The sequence below is a fragment of the Momordica charantia genome (genome assembly GCF_013281855.1).
Source record: "Momordica charantia cultivar OHB3-1 chromosome 6 unlocalized genomic scaffold, Mcharantia_2.0 BLBB01000006.1, whole genome shotgun sequence".
NCBI lineage: Eukaryota > Viridiplantae > Streptophyta > Magnoliopsida > Cucurbitales > Cucurbitaceae > Momordica > Momordica charantia.
The window spans coordinates 3,922,249-3,934,384 of record NW_028275164.1 but is presented as its reverse complement, the minus strand read 5'-3'; the positions used below and the strand labels follow the sequence as shown (position 1 = coordinate 3,934,384).

The 12,136-nt window shown below is 34.4% G+C and overlaps 2 protein-coding genes across 2 annotated transcripts; both read right to left on the bottom strand.

The window, feature by feature from the left end:
- Positions 1 to 728: 728 nt before the first annotated feature.
- LOC111007127 (WAT1-related protein At4g28040) lies at positions 729 to 2,857 on the bottom strand. The gene is made up of 7 exons (XM_022279341.2): positions 2,613 to 2,857; positions 2,466 to 2,534; positions 2,272 to 2,388; positions 1,927 to 2,179; positions 1,688 to 1,846; positions 1,437 to 1,585; positions 729 to 1,347 (listed from the first exon to the last, which is right to left on the bottom strand). The coding sequence occupies exons 1-7, from the start codon at positions 2,834 to 2,836 to the stop codon at positions 1,176 to 1,178; spliced, it is 1,143 nt and encodes a 380-aa protein (XP_022135033.1). The 5' UTR covers positions 2,837 to 2,857; the 3' UTR covers positions 729 to 1,175.
- Positions 2,858 to 9,278: 6,421 nt separating this feature from the next.
- LOC111007208 (Tetratricopeptide repeat (TPR)-like superfamily protein) lies at positions 9,279 to 11,746 on the bottom strand. Its single transcript, XM_022279486.2, has one exon. The coding sequence runs from the start codon at positions 11,632 to 11,634 to the stop codon at positions 9,379 to 9,381; it is 2,256 nt and encodes a 751-aa protein (XP_022135178.1). The 5' UTR covers positions 11,635 to 11,746; the 3' UTR covers positions 9,279 to 9,378.
- Between the last annotated feature and the right edge of the window lie 390 nt (positions 11,747 to 12,136).

Sequence of the window (12,136 nt, the reverse complement as noted above, 5' to 3'; positions counted from 1 at the left end):
GACGTTTTTCTTTCTTTCTTCTGAGCCAAGCAGAATGTATGGTGAAGGAAATAAGAAGAAAAATGCTCAAATTGATGGAAGTGTACAGTTGGCTGTACCATATTATGATTTATGAGCCATCATGGTATGAAAATGAAATTACCCAACGTATTCAACGATGATACCTAACACAATTCTCCAATCTCCACCCTCGTTTAATATGGAAAGATATAGACACGCATATATATGTATATATATATAACTTCATTGGACCTTAGACATGGCATTGCACCAATATTAACGTCTATTATTGCAGGTTGACTTGTCCAACGATCAAATCGAAAGACACATAGACCAGCCAGATTTCGACATCAACAAAAGAATATATATATATGTATTTGTATTTGAGAGCACCTTGCTAGTAAAGTTACGAAAAGTAAAGCCATACAATTTTAAGGCTCTCAATGGTTGGAGTGGTTTTGGAACCTTTTCTAGGGCAATGAACCACCCTTTTTTTTTATCTTTAAAACTAACTAGTAGTTGAGTGATTGCCTGACTACTTTCAATGATTTTTAAACAAGCCTTTTAAATTAACATTTAATTAACACTTGTCAAGTTAAACATGACCCAATCTCAACAACACTAGTCTATAATTATCTCAACAACATTAGAGAAGTGGCATATCTACTAGAAAGATCGTTAAGAGAAAGTTCGATAAATGTTTGTGCTATGAAAAGATGTTAAGAGTGTTAACAAAAAATAGTCGATCAAATCTTATAGCAAACTCTCACCACCAAGAGAAAACATATATGAATGGTATTATAAATGGGTTTAAATAGGGAATATATACTCCAGCAGAATTAGAGCCCATCCATGTGCGAACGAGTTGGATCCGAGTTGTTTCAGCATGAACATGTTGCGAACTTAATTCAGTCAGAAGGTTCTGGGCTCTACATATATACTTCCAAAAATCATCCCATTTCATCATGTGTGGTGGACAAGACAAGACACTATATGTGGAGAAAATTAAATTTGTAACGCCAACAAAATCAAACAAGATACAATTTTGAGCCTAATATTTTTTTTCCTCTTTTTGCAAAAGGTCTAACAATACAGAATTAATGGACCCCACCATGCGTTCGATCCAATTCTCCTTTCATTTTCCAATCATTCAATGCTCAAAATTTTCAAGTTTATCACTTGGTCGTGTCACCGCATAGCAATGGCTGTTCTAGATCGTTCCTAGAATAATCATCATTCTTCACAAAAGAATCATCAATCACGTCTTGTTTAATCTCTTCAACGTCTTTGGCCTTACCCCATAGTACGATATACAACCCAATTATCACACCAACAGCACCCAATAAGCTGCACAATCAATAATTAAGCAAAAATTAAGGTCTAATCAAGTGGGGGAAATCGTGGGAAAAAATGAGGTGGTGTTGTCGTTGAATTACCTGCCAGTGTATAGCTGTTCGTGCATAAATATAGAAGAAATGAAAGTTGTGATTACAGTGCAAAGAGGGTTGAACAATGCGGTGAAAAGGGGCCCTCTGCGCGAGACGCACCAAGCTTGAACGAAAAAGGACAAAGCAGAGGATGTTCCCTAGCAATTTGTTTCAGATGGAAAAAAAAAAAATCATATTTTGAGGTTCAATTTGAAGGGGGAAATTGTTCAGTTGAATGTGTTGCAATTACAGTTACTTACGGCGTATAAACAAGAACCCAATTGCAATGGAGAAGGAAGATTCAAAATTTTATCGGTGTCGTCTACAAGCAGAGTGATGGCTGCGGATTGACACATGGCGAAGAACAACATCCAGGTGGAAGAAATTAAATGGTCCGGACAGTGCCTTGAAACTGGAACCTGCGAGATTTTAAGGATTAGCAGAAAACAATTTGGTTTTTTTTTTCGAAATTTGGTCGGGAAAAATAAGATTGACGAACCAGCATGATGATCCAAAATGCCCAGCAGCAACTGCTCACGAAGAGAAGCACGCAGCCCAGAAGCCACGTGTCCTCTCCGCTTTCTCCTCCGATTCCAAGCATATTGAAAAGGCCAACATTTTTAGGCAAAATCTCTGTGTTCAATAGCTTAGGGCCTTTTATTAGCGCCATGGAAGCAGCTCCCCCAACGCATACCGCTGTTCCCACTACTTTGGCAGCGCTTCTCCAGCTTCTCCCCTTTAGTTTCTCCAATCTGAAACACTTGGATTTGTGATGCTAATTTTTACACACGGGTTTAAACATTAGCAATTACACTGTTTATGGCATTGGATCAGATTAACGTACCCTGCAATGGCTGCCATCACAAACGTGATTGCAGGGATCAGATTAACGATGGCACTGGCCGCTGTTGAGGAGGATAAGTAGAGCCCTTCAAAATAGGCATTTTGATTGCCCGTTACTCTGTAGAATCACAAATCCCCACAATTGAAAAGGGTTTTGCAAGATCCAAAAAAAGACAAAAAGAAATGAAATCATACCCAATGAGAGCAGTCAGAAAAATCAGAGAAAAGCCCGTGAGTCCAATTGAAGGCCTGTTGCTAGTCTTCCTGTAAAAAGGGGAAGTGGGTAAATGAGAAATTGAAGAGCTCGGCTGTGGAAAGTTGTGGATTCGTTAAAAATGGAACCTTGATAAGAAAAAAGAAGCAGGGAGCATGGCTAGAGTGGCGATGGCGTTTCTGTAGACAACAAAAACTCTGGGGGTCATCCCATCGAGAAGAGCAGCTCGGCTGAAGATGGCAAGACCTGCATAAATGCACTGCAAGGCCACCATGGCCAATGCAGGCTTGTAATCTTCCAAACGCCCCATCTTCTGAAAATTGTAATCGTTTGGAATTGGAAGACAGAGCATTGGAAATGGAAACAGTTTCTGTACAATTCCATGTCTAATATAAGGGAAGGGGAAGGCCGAGTTGGCAAACTAATCCTGTAATGTGAAATTAGAATTTTTAAGACGATTCATGCACATTTTTGTCGTGTTCTGTTGATTACAAGCCGAAAGCTAAGGTAGCAGTGAACCTGAACACAGATTATGGCCAGGGTGGACTCCAGCAGAAAATAAAGTTTATATTCTATCTATATAATTTTTCCATTTTACAATAAATTAAAAAGTTACCAGAAACTTCTCCATTTTTCTCCCAAATTTTCCAGAACATTTTTTTAAATTTTGAGAAATAAGAAATACATGGCTGGTTGGTAATGTTACTCATTTTTGTTCCATCCTTTTTAAAAGAAAAGAAAAAAAAAAAGAATTACAGGACCACAGCACTTATAGATTCAAAATGATCCATTTTTATCTATATTTTAGAATAAATTGAAATAAGAAACCTAACTTCTTTTTTTTTTCAAAATTTATAAATAATTTTGAGAATGTTTTTAGAAAAATGAGAAACAAAAACATAGTAAAATGTTTAATTTCTTAATAAAATTAGAAACGAGAAGTAAGAAATTGTAACGTTATCAAACGAATCTATAATTGTCAAATGCTTAAGTTTCAAACACAAGAAATGATAAGAAAATGTCACCAATCGGACCAAATAATATGCAAACTTCATCCCAATCTATTCATTTAAGAATTTAATGGTCATCCCTTGGAAAAAAATCCACGCTGGCTGCTGTCTCTGAGTCATGATCCAATCATTTTACACTTTGTAATGCCACATTTGAAAATTGAAAGTCACGATGCTTTTTAATTATTAAATTTTAAGTGCTCATTATCTATATCGTAGGTGGAGTTCGAAAAAAAAACGGGCAATTACCTCCCTCTAAATTCACCTTAAATCAAAAAACGAAATAGTTATTGTTAGGTTTGTAAGGTGATTGCAAACAAAGTTCCAACTAGGAAGGTGAATGATCATGAGTATATAAGAAAAGACAATTATCTCAATTGGTATAAGATCTTTTGGGTGAAACCAAAAGTAAAGTCGTGACGGCTATGTCTAAAACAGACAATATCATACCATTACGGAGATACATGGGTACTCGGGATACAGTTGTCCTTAACAGTTATATGGTACAAAAACATCATATTTTATAAAATATATTTATATAGTAGATATTTATTAGACGTTGAAATATGTTAGTGAATCTTTTTATTCACAAATCTTTTTAGTGTTGGTTAGTTTAGGCTAGATTTTATTCTTGATTTCATCTTTCATATTATTGGAGATAATTGTCTTCTACAATATATCATGAGTCGCTCACTTTCCTAATCAACGTAGTACTTTATTTGCACTCCTTGCAATCTAAATATTAACGACACTAAGAAATATTGTTAAGAGGAAGTTCAATGAATCTCTGTGCGATGAAAGAATGATTAAGAGTGTAACAAAATAAATGGTCGATAAGTTTTACAAGAGACTCCCGACAAGAGAGAAAATATATACATGAATGATTGAGCAGTCACAATTTACTTGAGAGATAAATACTATCTTACCACACGGTTAAAAGTAGGGAATATATACTCCTCTGGAATTAGAGCCCAAACATGTGCTGTGGAGTTGGATCCGAATTGTTTGAGCTCGATCATGTTGCGAACTTTAGTCAGAAGGTCCAACTCTACATAAATACTTCCAAAAATTGTCCCCATTTAATCATGTGGTGGGCAGGACAAGACATTATGTGGGGAAAATTAAAGTTTGGAACACCAACCAAATCAAGCTAGATAGAATATTGAGGTTACTATTTTTTTTTTCCTTTTTGCAAAAGGTCTAACCAAACAGACACATCCAGTTGGAATTATCTCGATCACATTTTTTCAAAAAAAAAATAAAAAGAATTAATGGACCCCACCATGCGTTCTAGTTCAATTCTTTCTTTCATTTTCCAATCATTCAATAATGGTCAATTTCTCAAGTTTATCACTTGGTCGTGTCATCGCATAGGAGTGGCTGTTCTAGATCGTTCCTAAAATCATCATTCTTCACAAAAGACTCATCAATCTATGTCTCTTGTTTGATCTCTTCAACGTCTTTGTACTGCAATTTGCTTACCACAAATATATCGGACCAAGTTTTAATATTGATGGTAAGTAATTAATACAGATATTATCGTCCTATGTATTAAATTTCTAACCCACCTAAATATCACAGATACATTCATATCGCTCAATTTTATTTAGAAAATTGAATTCAAATGAGATATTAGAATCAAAGCAATTACTAATTAATAATAAAGATAAAAATGATGGGAAAAGTCGTATAGAATTGATTTAACATATTGAATATATGAACCAATTACTTAATTTCCCAGTAATGGACTATTAATTCTATAAGCCAATAACTCTCAAATCTCAATTGTCATTCCCGAGCGCAAGCTAATTCTCATTACTAATTAAGAAACCAATATCAATATCTAGTTTCTATAACAAGTAATTAAAAGATTTATTGAATAAATCTTTTAACGACCTCTAAAAGAATTCTAAATCTCCCGAACATAAAATTTCAAGTCTAAAATCAATCAATGTATGACTAATAGATTAAAGGCATTGAGCATATAGATACATAGATAAAACAATCATAATCATTCAATCAGGAGAATTAAATAATCAATCCAAGTTTAATGGTTACATCAATCCATAAAGACAAATCAACTTAACTACTCCTATTCAATGTAAAACAATAAAGTTTCATAACAAACTAAAAAATCAAGTAAAAAGAAATAAACTAAATCCATAGTGTTTGATTGGTCATCCATTTTCTAAGCTCCAACTTAATACTTATTTTCTCTATATTTTTTAATTATAAAATAATAATAATACTCATGTCCCACTAAAGTTGATTTAATTTCACACATATATATATTGTAAAATAATAATCTAATGATCCATCAACCTTTTGTTAATAAAGTGACTCAATTAAGATTTTTCAATAGATTAAAATGATAATTGCCTAAAAAGTGTATATTTTGCCTATATTATATTATAGTTGTTTCAAAGAAAATATTGTGGGAAAAATTTAGAAACTGTCAAAGCGAGCATGACCCAACGATAATTGGCATATATTTCCAATAAATTGATTGTGAGTTCGATCCCCCCAAGGACATGTTGTACTAAAAAAAGAAATAAAGAAATAAAGATTCAGGAACCGAATCAATAGACATGTAATTACTTAATTTATGTCTCTATATATCATGACAAAACGAAAATTATGCCTATATATATGATTTTTTTTATAAAAAATAAAGTGTATATATGCTCCGGTATGAATATTTATGTTATAGTCAATGACACATAACATAGCCAACGACAAATGATTTTCCTCTTTATTTTTTAATATAATACTTTTGAATATATGATTCCCGATTCATGATTCTCTGTTTTTGTTTTCTTTAATTTTATTATTTTGAATATATGGTTCATGAATCACATTTTCTTTTTCCAATTAAGGAATTTTGAACATTTTCCTCCATTACGAAGAACTTATTTTATCATTGTAATTTCATTTAATCACTTCCATATATATCTTAAAAACTAAAATTCAAAATAGCTGAAACCTATTTTTTTACTGCTGCGCTAAGCCTAGCTGAGCGGTTTTACTTCAATTTGAATTTTATAAAATTTTAAAATTTGTGCTATGTTCACAAATATATATTTATTTAGGTTGGATGCCGAAAATGCAGAATTCCAAATATGGTAATATTTATTTGGCTGGCCGACAAACCACGTGGAGTACGACCAATTTGAACTAACGCATGGTCATATTTTCGCAATCGCGCCGCCGCGGCTGAAAAGTAATATCTGATTATCTGGAAAGTTTTCTAATATTTGAAAGAAAAAAAACCTGTCACGCCACGCCACCATCATTTTACGACGAATTATATTCTTAATAATAAAAAATGATGTAAATTTTGTTGAATAAAATAATAAACTAAATTATAATTTATACCATATAAAACAGCGACGGATCTAAGGGTCCAGGGGCTCCCCTGAACTGTGCACAAAATACAATTAGTATCTACAAATTTTGTATAGGAAAAGAAAATAATTCTTGGGTTAGATCTCTCATTTCAACTTTTTAATATTTTTACGATTTTTATGTAATAGGTGATCTTTTTGGATTTTTATATTTATCATGTGATTCTCCTTTATTTAATGTAATATTTGATTTTTCATAGTTAAAATGAGGAAAAAAATTTGGTCAATTTTTCCTCAAAAGTCATATGCTGAGATAATGTTTACTTTTTTTTTTTTTTTACAATTTATACGTTGTTATTACATATATGTAATATTTTTTCTATAAATTATTATACCAATATTTTTTTCTTCACTTTAAATTATCATTTTTAAGATTGATAGTTCTTTTTTTTAATATAAAAGTATCCTTAAAAGAAGAATTATTTAAAAAGAATTTTTTTTATATAAATATGTCAATTTGGTTTATGTTGACTAAAAGAAGAAAAACAAAAAACCTGCCATTTTTTTTAGTACAACACGTGGGTTGGGAGATCGAACTACTAATCCCTTGATTAAAGATATATATCAATTACCGATGAACTATATTCGTTTTGGTAGAATATATATATTGAACAAATAATAAATATATAAAAAAATCTATATAAATATGTCAACTTTTAAATGAGAGAAAGATATATATGAGTTGATGTTTCTTAAACGTAAGATTATTCTTCGACTTTTTTAAACAGTGCAGCCATCGCACTTTTTTATTTTAAACTTAAAAGAAATTAATTTTAATAAATATATTTATCATCTATTTGATTTAACTGTTTCTTTTTTTCCTTTTTCAATTTACACGTTGTCGTTATATATGGGCAACGTTGTTATATAAATTATTGTATCAATATCCTTTTTTTCCCTTCGGTAAATTATCAAGTTTTTGAACAACGTAAAAATTAATTATGTAGGTCACATTCTACTCAAACTACTTGAACTAAAATTCTAGATCTGCCATCTATAGTAAACCTATCCTAAATTATAAATTTAGCTTATAGACAGTATATTGTATTTATTAAATTATTTAGTCCCTTTTTTTTTTAATGAAAACTCCCTATTAAGTTACTGATTGGTTAACTATAACTGAATAATGACATAGTATAGTTATTGTATTTAGTCCCTATTTTGTATGAAATAGATGAACAAAATAATTAACAATAATGAAAAGAATATTTTCAAATTTTTTGTATCGTTAAAAATGTAATATTTGAAAGTGCGAGGATTAAAGCAAAAAGAAAACAGATTGTAAACCAATTTTCAGTATTTGAAAAAGTAAATGTTGACATCATTTAGGTTGAATTATATGATTTGTACGAAGGAGGGCGAGAAACTGGGACACAAGATCTGGCACATCCTTATCTTGTGTTTGAAAAGAACATTCAGTATGCCATGTGGATAACCTTTGTCCTTGGCATTTCATTTCACAAGAACAAACCTCCACCATATGGCCCGACCCCGAGAAAAGCTAATAAAAAGAACTCACGATCTTTTTTAAAATATTTTCTCATCGAGCCATATCACATGCCTAGCAGGTTTCAAATACCACCATGTTGAGGTTGAAGGAAACTTATTTTAAAAATCAAGGCTTTAGATTGGGCGAGGCAATCAAATCAACTGGCAGTTTGTTAATCTTCAACCCTAAACGGTATAATCATACATAGAAGAGGACGACTTGAGCTGCAGTTCTGTAGATTTTTTATTTTACCTTCTAAATTCACCGCTCTCACCTTTCAATTCAAGTTTTCAAGCTTGTGCTAAAAAGTGATACCAAAAGCAACATCAAATTTAGCGAATCCTGCACAAAAGTTTATTTTTATCTGTCCCACACAAGAAAGTAACAAAAACAATAATTGAAAAAACTTCAGTAAACATATATCTTTTACCAGCTTCAGTAACTCCCTTGATAACTCATCAGATTTCTCAAATATCTCATCATTCACATTACAGAACATCAAACAGAGCTCTAAGACTTGGCAACTTCAATGATGTAAGTGGCACGGACTCGATTCTTATTAGAGAAAATACTGAGGAAAATAATATTTGTCATGTGGATATGCTTTTCATTTCCTTCTCAACTATGGCCAGGCGTGGCCCCTTCTTCATAGGATGGGGATAAGGGAATTTTACTTTTAGTTACGTTATTCACTATAATCTATAAAATACGAGATTTATAAACCCAAGTATAATGAATCGCCAAAAACTTCATAATAATTTCTCATCGAGCCATTAGAAGGTTTCAGATATCACCATGTTCGAGGAAACTTTTTATGAAAATCAAAGCCCTCAGAATTCATCGGTTGAACAAACGAAGAAAGTTATGGAGGAAAAGGAAAGAACGCTAAAATAGATGAAAGCTACAATTTGAGTATAATGGATCAAATAACAACCCGAGTGTTATTCAAGACTTGAAGCAAAAAAAATTAAGCAGGAGAGGGAGATGATAATTAAGCAAAAGCTTTCTTACTCCCCTTTCTATCTCCACCCTTTATCATTCTTGAGAGAACATCAGCTTGCTTTGTGTTCCCTTCTTGATTGAGGCTTCTGATCAGATCATCACAGCTACTCCAATCCTTGGCCCCTCCTTTCTCCATTATCTTACACAAAATCGAGTAGGCATTCAGCGTCTTACCCGCCCCCAACAGCGCATCCAGTACTTTCTCATAACTTGAGAGCTCTATGTCACATTCTCTTTCCAACCCAAAATCCAAAAGCTTGAGAGCAGCAATAGTCTTCCCCTTTTCACAAAGAACGGATAAAAGACTACCAAAATCAGGTGGGCAATTGCAACTCATAAGCAAATCGATTCGTCCTAATGCTTCTTCGACATGACCTCTCATGAAAAGGGCTTCCAGGATTTTGGCAACCAAGTCTAAGTTTTCTGTTATTCCTTTTTCCAACATACTCTTCATCACTCGGCTTGCAGTCTGCACCCTCCCATCTGCAAATAGACTTTCCATCACTGATCTAAACAACGTCGAATCAGGGTAGTGCCCACTTTCAATCATGCTGTCCAAAGCTGTTTTAGCATCAGCTGGTTCACCTTTGCTCAAGTAGCTCTTGATAAGCAACTTGTAAGACTCTGCATCCCTAGACACACCCCTCCTGCCCATGATTTTCAAAATTTCATATCCCAATTCAGGATTCCCTTCTTTGGAATGGCCACGGATCAAATTATTAAATGCCACCTCATCCTGAATACCCTTCTTCATCAGCTGCCGGAAAAAGGTTTCAGCTTTTCCGGTCTGTCCATGGTTGCACAGATACTGAATTATAGGGTTATATGCACTAGCCTCCATATCCAGAGTACTTTGTGGCCTCAATATGATTTCTTTTTCTACAAGCTTGTCAAGCAATTTAACCGCCTGGTCATACGCTTCAGCCTTGCAACAGTTCTCAATTAAAATACCGTAATGCCCAGCGTCTGTCGGAATGCTTAATCGAATCATTGCCTTAAGCACATGCATAGCAGCATCCAAATCTCCATGCTTGCACTGGCAAGATAACAACCTCATGAAAATTGAATTGTCCTTTGGAGCAATATACTTGTCCACCATTTCTATCAAAATTTGCCGTGCTTCAGACATTTTTTCTGCATTGCAGAGACCAGGGAGCAGAGTTGAATAAGTAATATCATTTGGCTTCACACCAACAGCCTTCATCTCTTCAAACAATCTCAATCCATCATCTACTCGACCAACAGAAACGTAACCTTTTATCATAGTAGTATAGCTTATTACAGTTGGTACAATATTCTTCCCCTTCATCTCAGTAAAGAACTGCTCCGCCTCCTCCATCATCTTGAACCGATAGAACCCGTTAATCATAGTGTTATACGTTACAACATCGGGCGAAATACCCCTACTCTTCATGTCTTCATAAAACTTCTTGGCTGTCTCAAGCCTCAACGATAGAAAGAAACCCCATAGCATAACATTGTAGGTATGGCGAGTGGGCTCTATTCCTTCATTCAACATAGCATTAAAGTACCTCTTCGCCATCATATACCTTCCCCTCCTCAGAATTACCTTAAATAAAGCATCATAAGATTTAATACTCCTCTCAACACCCAATTCCTTCATTTTTTGAAATATTTTCACAGCCTCCTGAACTATCCCAGCTTTGCCATAACTATCAATCATTATAACGAATAGGTCTTCGTCCCATTCGACGCCCTTATTTGGCATATCAAGAAGAATGCAACGGGCATGGTTAAGCTTCGAAGCTCGACCCAGAATCTCAATTATTTTCAAATGGGTATCACGATCGTGCCGAAATAAGCCAGATCGCTCTACCCACCGGAAGAACTTGAGCGCGTGGTCTGAGTTCTTAGCAGCATGTAACACATTCCAAACAAGGGAGTGATCAAATTCGGGAACCAATGACCGAATCGAGTTCTGTAAACGCGTCGTCCACTCACGATTTGCCATCATTCTACAAATAACATCCTCTAATTTTTCTGGATTTCGATGCTTACCTCTCGGAGTTCTCTGCTTAACTTGCTCTGCACCATTGACAGCCGCCCGTCCTCCGGGCTGAGGTGCTGCGGCATCAGAACTGGCGGAGGGATCACTGGGGCTTTCATTGGGAATCTGTTCTTGTGTGGAGCTGAAGAAATGGAGCAAATTGAGGGCGCTTGGGTTCGAAATTGAAGAGCTGGAAAGAACCCTGAAATTAGGTCTAGATAAAGAAATGTGAGCCATGGAGGAGAAGATTTCTCGTTGAAACAGGGTTTACAGAGAGAGTTCAGCAACAAAAGGAAAAAAAAGGAAAAAAAATATACAGAGAGTGACAGCGCGAAGTCAAGTGAGGGTTTCAGGGGGAGAAGAAGGCGTTGCTTTTCCTCCCTACCATGTTGGACCGGGTTTTGTTTTGGGCCCAAATCTACACAGAGCAAGCCCATAATGAAGTTTGCAAGATCATAAAAAAGCCCAATCTCAACAAAATCGGCCCATCAGATTTTATATATTTTTCAGTACGATTTGTTATAGGATTTGAAGATACAACTTCAAAATCAAAGAAAAACAAGTTGGTGTTAATTATCACTAAGTTATGCTTACGTTGATTAGATATAAAAGCTACAAGAAAATTAAACGCCACAAAATTAAATATGGTTGTAAATCTCTCTTTCTTTTACCTAAATTGGTTGGTTAATCATGTTGGGAACGTGTTAAAAAATATTTAAGACACCACTGTCTATCCTAC

Excerpts from the sequence above, each read along its gene's own strand:
- LOC111007127 (XM_022279341.2), bottom strand. The coding sequence starts at position 2,836 with ATGCTCTGTCTTCCAATTCCAAACGATTACAATTTTCAGAAGATGGGG. Across the intron at positions 2,535-2,612 it reads GCTTCTTTTTTCTTATCAAG|GAAGACTAGCAACAGGCCTT; the intron begins GTTCCATTTTTA and ends CCCTTTTTACAG. Across the intron at positions 2,389-2,465 it reads TTTCTGACTGCTCTCATTGG|AGTAACGGGCAATCAAAATG; the intron begins GTATGATTTCAT and ends GTGATTCTACAG.
- LOC111007208 (XM_022279486.2), bottom strand. The coding sequence starts at position 11,634 with ATGGCTCACATTTCTTTATCTAGACCTAATTTCAGGGTTCTTTCCAGC.